Below are 8,774 nucleotides of genomic sequence, written 5' to 3' on the forward strand. Positions count from 1 at the left end.
GGCGTCACATTGGCAAGCCTCCAGTCATCCGGGACCTCCCCCGTTAACCAGGACTGCTGATAAATGATGGAGAGTGGCTTGGTTGAAGATCAAATTTTACATTAAATATAATTTGTGAGGGAAACACCTACACTTGTATACAAAAAGGGAGTATAATGAAACAACAAAAGGTGAAGATCAAATTTTACATTAAATATAATTTGTGAGGGAAACACCTACACTTGTATACAAAAAGGGAGTATAATGAAACAACAAAAGGATGAGGCACGGCAAGAGGATCCCTGAGTTCTATGCCTGACTTTGTCCCCAGTTTAATGTCTAACCTTCAGTAAATCACTCACCTCAAAATCCACAAACATACTGAAAAAATTCAGACCTCCATAAACAAAAGACATAAATTGCAGCAACAAGCACTTTATAAATGTTGTGGCCTTATTTCTTGATATGCTTAAATAGAAGTTAAGAATCTAAAATAACCACAGCATTGCTACTGATAAAATGTACCTCCTATTTTAACGTTCTTTTAGTGCATGACCAAAAGCACACCTCAAATTCCTGTTATAAACTGCAGATAGAAAGCTACATTTTATTAATACTGATTTCCCTCCATGTAACTCGCATGCATTTTAATTCCTCTAAACTTGACCCCTACAGCAGTTTCTTCCATCTATTTGCGATACTTCTATTAATAACAGAAAGATTGGATCATGGAGATGTGGTGGGATGGCTCTCATGACTGGAATGTTGCAATGGAGGGATACAGACTTTTTAGGAAGGATAAGAAGGGAAGACGAGGAGGGGGAGTTGCCCTTTATGTGAGAGAGCAGCTGGAATGCATGGAGCTCTGTGTGGGGATAGAAGAGGAACTGATGGAGAGCTTACGGGTTAGGATTAAAGAGAGGACAGGCAAAGAGGACAGTATAGTGGGTGTCTGCTATAGGCCACCCGACCAGGAAGAACAAGTGGATGAGGCCTTCTACAGATGGATAGGAACAGCCTCACGTTCGCAGGCCCTGGTCCTCACCTTCAACCACCCTGATATCATTGAAGGGACAATGCAGCAGGACATAAGCAAACCAGGAGGTTCCGCTGTTGTGGTTTAACCTCAGTTGGCAACTGAGTACCACAACCACACAAATCTTTCACATTCAACTAATTTCCTTACAAGGAAGACTGACAGAATTAGGCCCTACATATCAAATCAGTTTCATCCGGGGATCTTAGTTTATCTAGTCAATCCAACAGATTTATTTATCACAGCCTGTCCACATTAAGCTGGGCACCTTTTCTATAATGAGTTCCTTGCAGCCCAGGAGCAGGTTATGGAACATGACCCATTACAGCGTGCTGTGGTACAGGGAACCAATAGAGATGCATTATCCAATGCAGCCACAGTTCGAAGTGCTATCTTGTATAACAAATTATTGACTTCATTGTACATAGTACTAGGATTTAATTAAGCGATAAGGCCCATCATAGTGGTCCTTTATCTAGCAGATAAGGATTTACCAAGCTTACCCAAGAGGTCTTTGTTGATAACTTCCTCCTCCAAGTGATAGAGGAGCCAATGAGGAGAAGTGCTCTGCTGGACCTCATACCCACCAACAAGGAGGGTCTCATTGGGGATGTGAAAGTCAAAAGAAAGCCTTGGCTGCAATGACCATGAGATGGTGGAGTTCAAGATCCGGAGGACAGAGAGGAGAGTGAAAAGCAAGCTCATAACCCTGGACTTCAGGAGAGCAGACTTTGGCCTCTTCAAATATCTGCTTGGAAGAGTCCCTTGGGATAAGGCCCTAGAGGGAAGAGGGACCCAAGAAAGCTGGTTAATATTCAAGGATCACCTCCTCCAAACTCAAGAGCGCTCTAGCCCAGTGAATAAAAAGCCAGGCAAAAATGCCAGGAGGCCTGCATGGATGAACAAGGAGGTCCTGGCCGAACTCAAACACAAAAAGAAAGCACACAGAGGGTGGAAGCAAGGATGGGTAACCTGAGAGAAATACAGAAACATTGTCTGGGCATGCAGGGATGAAGTTAGGAAAGCTAAAGACCAAATGGAATTGCATCTGGACACAGATGTTAAAAAAAAAAAAAAAATAAAGGGCTTCTATAAGTACATAGAAGACAAAAGTAAGACTAGGAAAAATGTGTCCCTCAACGAGATGAGGGACTTGGTTACACAGGACATGGAAAAGGCAGAAGTACTGAATGCCTTCTTTGCCTCAGTCTTTACCAGCAAGACCAGCCTTCAGGAATCCCAGGTCCCAGAGATCAGAGAGAAAGGTTCGAGCATGTACACTTGGTGGAAGAGGATCAATCAGGTCAGGGAATACTTAAGTAAACTGGACATATGTAAGTCCACGGGCCCTGATGGGATGCACCCAGGAGTGCTGAGAAAGCTGGCAGATGTCACAGTGAGGCCACTCTTGATAATCTTAGATCAATCATAGTGACTGGGAGAAGTGCCAGAAGACTGGAGGAAAGCAAATGTCACCCCGATCTTCAAGAAGGGCAAGAAAGAGGACCCAGGGAACCACAGGCTAGTCAGCCTAACCTTGATCCCTGGGAAGGTAATGGAGCACCTAATCCTGGAAACCATTTCCAGACACATTAAGGATGCGAAAATCATCAGGAGTAGTCAGCATGAATTCACCAAGGGGAAGTCATGCTTGACCAACTTGATAAACTTCTATGATGAAGTGACTGGCCTGATAGATGAGGGGAGAGCGGTGGATATTGTCTACCTGGACTTCAGTAAGGCCTCCAACAGGATCCTTATAGAGAAGCTGTTGATGTACAGGCTGGATGAGCATTCAGTGAGGTGGATTGAAAAGTGGCTGAATGGCCGGGCTCAGAGGGTGGTGATCAGTGGCACAAAGTCTAGTTGGAGGCCAGTGACTAGCATGTACCCCATGGATCAATACTGGGTCCAGTCCATTTTAACATCTTCATTAATGACCTGGATGATGGGGCAGAGTGCATCTTCAGCAAGTTTGCAGATGACACCAAACTGGGAGGAGTAGCTGATACACCAGAGGGTTGTGCGGCCATCCAGAGGGACCTCGACAGTCTGGACAAATGGGCTGACAGGAACCTCATGAAGTTCAACAAGGGGAAGTGCAAAGTCCTGCACCTGGGGAGGAACAACCCCATGCACCAATATATGCTGGGAGCCACCCAGCTGGAAAGCAGCTTGGCAGAAAAGGACCTGGGTATCCTGGTGGAACCCACCAGGTTGAACACGACCCAGCAGTGTGCCCTTGCTGCAAAGAAGGCTAATGGTATCCTTGGCTGCGTTAGAGAGTATTGGCAGCAGGTTGAGGAAAGTGATCCTTCCCCTTTATTCAGCACTGGGGAGGCCACACCTGGAGTGCTGTGTCCAATTCTGGGCTCCTCAGTACAAAAGAGACATGGACATACTGGAGAGAGTCCAACAAAGGTCCACAAAGATGATGAAGGGACTGGGGCATCTCTCATGTGAGGAAAAGCTGAGAGGGCTGGGAATGTTTAGCCTAGAGAAGAGAAAGCTCAGGGATACAATCAATGTATATAAATACATGAAGGGAGAGTGCGAAGAGGACAGAGCCAGGCTTTTTTCAGTGGTGCCTAGTGACAGGACAAGAGGCAATGGGCACAAACTGAAACACAGGAGGTTCCATCTGAACATCAGGAAATACTTTTTTACTGTGAGGGTGACTGAGCACTGGCACAGGTTGCCCAGGGAGGTTGTGGAGTCTCCCTCCTTGCAGATATTCAAAAGCCATTTGGATGTAGCCCTGGGCTCTAGGTGGCCCTGCTTCAACAGGGGGGTTGGACCGGATGACCTCCAGAGGTCCCTTCCAACCTCAACTGTTCTGTGATTCTGTGATTCAGATATTCCTGGCTATTGACACCACATCACAGTCATGAGAGACTTTCATGAAAGTCATGAGACTTTCTCAACAATTTTTCACTAGCCAACAACACATGATGTTACCTTGTATTTGCTCTAGTAAGTGTTGAGAATACTAGAGAAGAATTGATTATAAGAAATAACCATGGATTGACAAATGAGTTGATTCTGTTTAAATTAAACATGAGGCTAAGCAAGAATAGATATTACTGAAGTCAACTGATCTGAAGGGTTCAAGTAAATTAACAAACAGGTGAAGCTTGAAACTATCTTAGAATTAGATCTAAAAAGTGTGTGTGTGTGTGTATATAGACAGGAGAGCCAAAAAAACTGAGATCTGCAAAGAATACTAAAATAAACAGCTACAGGCTTTTTAGCTACGTCCATAAAAAGAAAGGAAGAAAGAAGTACAATAGTTGTACAGTGAGGATGCAGAAGTGAAACTGCCACATAAATAATCAATGCACTTGTGCTCAGCTGGGGAAGACCAGATACATTCCAACAAATTCTAAATGTGCCAGCTATTTTATTTGAACATCTGCAAGTCAGAATTTTTAAGGAATCCAGGCAAAAAGGGTATTGTGATTTTCTGCAGAGGATCTTTGGTTATATTCTAAATTCTAGTACAGAAGTTACCATAGACCCAAGGAACCAGACATACTGGTGTGTTTTTATGGTTTTATCAACTCTATCTTGCATTTTTTCTCATAGCACCCAGCAGCGCATGTTAACAGAGACAATAGAATATGTTGCAGAGAGGTTACAGTAAATTTCAGATTTGCCACCATTTAGAAATATGAATGGGATTCTCCCATACTAATTGGTGCAGTACAAGTTTTATCCAGACACTACTGCTTTCTCCATTCTCTAGTTTTCTAAAGCAGCCTTTATCTTGTATAGCTTCTGCTTCTACTAGGAATGCCAACATCATCGCCTAGCCAAATGTATGACTACCTAGCCTGAATCCCTAGAAAATACCTGTCAACCCTGTGTAGCAGGTTAAAACGTAGCATGCTTTACACTGTCTATCCTTATGTTTTATGTGAATCCTATACATAAGTGCTGCTGAAGGCAGCGCCTTGTCTGTGGCAGTCTGTGTAGCCTGCTGTGTCCATGTCCTTTGTGTGTGTGTGTGTGCACATGTGTGGGTGTCTCTGGAATACACGTTTAACTTCACTACCAGTTGAACCTGCAAACAGGGAAGCAGCTGCCACATCCATCTGGGTCTCTGGACTGGGCTCCAGCAGCTGGGCAGGAGGAATCCCCAGGCTCTGGAGCTGCTGGAGATGGCAGCACTTACAACCTCCCTTAACAGAAAAATTTGGTTTTGCAGGGACTACTTATGAAAATAATCTTCATTTAACTGAGAAACATGTATAATTTACTTGTGAAAAGTAAAGAAGTAATACATTATTTAATTTTTAAATAATGGCAATTTGAAGATTAAAACATACTCTTTATTAAGATACTTGATCTAGCTCTAAAATGGGAGAGGTGGGAGACAATTAAAATTTCAAATGATTGATGATTTGCAAACAAAAATAAAGGTCCTATTTGCTGTGCCTATACATAGTATTTAAATGGAGATTTAATGTTACAATTCACACATAGAAGAGATTCAGTTTTCTAGAGACAATGCTTAAACCTGATGCTTATAGTCAGCAGAGCTAAAATTTAAGTACAAAATTGATTCTGCGTAAACAACCACACACAGTCTCACTAACTAACATTGTCATCTTATCTGGAACCTCACAGCTGGGGAGAAAACAACCCTTTCACAAACACAGAGAACATGACAGTAAGAGTGCTGTTGCAAAGCAGGCAGTTACAAAGAACCTATCAGCTCCCATCACGCAGTAATAATAATTGCCTCATCCTGTTTTGTTTTGAAATAAAGTAACATCACTTTATCATCTCACAAGAGAAGGCTTTGGGAAGACTGCAATAAGGCAGCCTATCAGTACTTAAAGGGGGCTTATAAAAAAGATGGCGGCAAACTTTTTAGCAGGGCCTGTTGCAACAGGACAAGGGGAAATGGCTTTAAACTAAAGGGGGGTAGATTTAGACTAGATATAAGGAGGAATTTTTTTACACTGAGGGTGGTGAAACAGTGGAACAGGTTGCCCAGAGAGTTGGTGGATGCCCCATCACTGGAAACATTCAAGGTCAGGTTGGACAGGGCTCTGAGCAACCTGATCTAGTTGAAGATGTCCCTGCCCACAGGGGGGTTGGACTAGATGACCTTTAGACGTCCCTTCCAACCCAAACCATTCTATGATTCTATGATTCACTTCAAGAATTAATTTGTTGTAGAAAGCATTCTCACAGTTGTAAGGACAGTGGTATTAACATATTTTCAACATTGTCTTACATTAATCTTAGAGATAATTTTAATTATTTCTCAGGTCTTATGACCTGATATGAAATAAAACAAGATTGTTTTTCCCCTAAGAGAAATTTTCCGAAATTTTTTCATAGATCTACACCACGGCCTAAAACAGGTGTAATTCAGATGGTTACATCGTATGTCTCATATTGTGCTACGGCTTGCCATCTTACACAGGAGAGAAAGACCCTGGAGCCCTTTGTCTATAGACAGAATTCAACCACTTCTTCATCTGTTACATGTATCTGCTATATCTAGGGAATAGTCTGGCTCCCTGTGTGCATCGTTAAGTGTACTGTTAAGATAAAATGCTTCTTTACTGATGTGGAGAGTATAGAATATGAATAAAGCTCTATACAGGAGACATGCTTTCCAAACTCACTGAATCCTGTGGTGAACTCCTTTAGGGTAAGTGAGCCATTGCCATCAGCATCCAACGTAACAAAAACTTTTTCAAGCTCTTCCAGGCTAAGAGGTAATTCAGGATGCAGTCTCTGGAATGACAAAACATGCAGCAACTTTATCCAGTACTACAGGATGAGAGGAAGACTAGATTCTACAGAACATTCATAATACAGAAGGATAGGTCCTTTTGTTTCCCAGAGTGAAAATTCAAATACATCACAGAGTAAAACAACATCAACTGAGGAAGATTTGCTTTTATGACTTCACTATTTACCGTTATGAATCCTTTATGACAAAGCAGTGAGAACAATCTCCTTGTGACACAGATTCCAATCACACAGGGAAGAGGTAGAATTTGAGGTGGAGTCTCAGCATCCTGGTGAAATGGCTTGATTATCTTGGTGAAATGCCTTGATTATCATGCAGCTGGACAAACTTGCCAGCAGAACTGTATGCCTAGTTCCTTCCACATCATGAACTCAAGCAAGAGACTCTCGAAACAAGAACATTATAGAGGGTATACTGTCCTAATTAAAGCTGCTTTAAAATGTGTAAATAAATAAATAAATAAAACAAAGCTAAGAAAGCTGCGTGGTCCAAGGAGCAAACCTGCTGCTCCTGTAACGAGTTAAATGTAGTTCATGACTGTCTACTTCCGAAATGCAGCATGCTCACACCAAAAAAGACAAAACTTCATTAAATCAGCTCCACAAAATCACTTTTTTTTTCCTGAGAATCTAAAGACAGGCATAAAAGAAAAAAAAATTCTTTAAATCTGGCCTTAATGGTTGTACGGTAATTCTTTTAACAGTATATATAGATAGATTCCCAGAAATAGGAGGAAACTGGAGTGGCAAACAACTACAGTAGCAAGGATTTCCACTGGGAGACAGCACTAGGAAAAGTAAAACCTTTCCTCAGCTCGGGAAGCAATATAAATATACACTGATGAAGTCCTCTGCATTAATAGTTAATATTTTAATCCATTCTCTGACCTCCTATTGTATATACAACATATTAAAACTGCAAGCTAATAGGTTGATAAAGTTCATCAGAACAGAAGTGCTAATCTGTTCCACTGTGGGGAAGGGATTTAGGGCCAAAGAAAGTCTCTCCTGCAATCCAAGAACAATAGAAACCACTATTCAATATACCAGGCCATATAGCCAAGGTAAGAATTGCTTGAGTGCATTAACCAGGACTTCCCTGGCTGCAACAAAGGTTTTAGGGTATACATTATAAACCTGTATGAGTTGAAGGGAAGAGCAGTAAAAGGAATTCCAAGGTGATCTTGAGAAGGGAAAGCAACAGAGCTTCTAAAGCACAGAACTATCTGGAATAGTCCCGAAGGGATTTCTGAGCAGCATTAATTGTGCATTGCTGCCTGCTTTCAAAAAACTAAGAAAACTTGATGTACATTCAGTCTAAATACATTACTTCATCAGCGGTACACCTGACATTATCAGTTTCTCACTTAAACACACCCATCTTCCCAAAGCTTTAGATTTTAATCTCTTAGATCTAAAGGGAAACTTTTTAAAATTAGCTTCCCTTGTAAAATTCTTACAGCCTACACAGCACTGATGAGGGAGGAGGTGCTTCAGACAAATTGCTCTTTTTACTCTTAGAAAAACAGAAACTGTAGTCCTACTGCCAGATCTTCGGGAGCTGCTGAAGGAGTGCTTCTTGAGAGCTGGCTGTGCTCTTCTGACCATGCCATAAACACAGACCGACCTGCTATTCCAGTACAACTGCTTGTGGGTCTTGCTGCAAACCTGACTGATAAATACATGCTTCTCCAACTACAGCCTTATTGCAGGGTTCAAATTCTGAACCGAATTATACTAATTTTGCAGTAGAAAACACCACAATTACTTGCATGTTCTTGAAAAAAGATGAAAATAGGAGATTTTGAAGAATGTACCAACATTTTGCTCCATTAAATTCCCTGAGGATAATTGTCGTGGTTTAATCTCAGTTGGCAACTAAGCACCACGCAGCCGCTTGCTCACTCCCCCCCGGTGGGATGGGGGAGAGAATCGGAAGGGTAAAAGTGAGAAAACTCATGGGTTGAGATAAAGACAGTTTAATAGG

General features: G+C 41.9%; 1 protein-coding gene across 1 annotated transcript in view; it reads right to left on the reverse strand.

Annotated features, from left to right (window-relative positions):
• CRACR2A (calcium release activated channel regulator 2A) overlaps window positions 1-8,774 on the reverse strand; it is a 79,014-nt gene that overhangs the window by 52,816 nt on the left and 17,424 nt on the right. The window contains exon 4 of the mRNA XM_019475025.1: window positions 6,658-6,769. Within this exon, the coding sequence (XP_019330570.1) occupies window positions 6,658-6,769 (112 nt within the window). The remainder of the gene's footprint in view (window positions 1-6,657; window positions 6,770-8,774) is intronic.

The sequence above is a fragment of the Aptenodytes forsteri genome, unplaced genomic scaffold, assembly GCF_000699145.1.
Source record: "Aptenodytes forsteri isolate BGI_AS27 unplaced genomic scaffold, ASM69914v1 Scaffold286, whole genome shotgun sequence".
NCBI lineage: Eukaryota > Metazoa > Chordata > Aves > Sphenisciformes > Spheniscidae > Aptenodytes > Aptenodytes forsteri.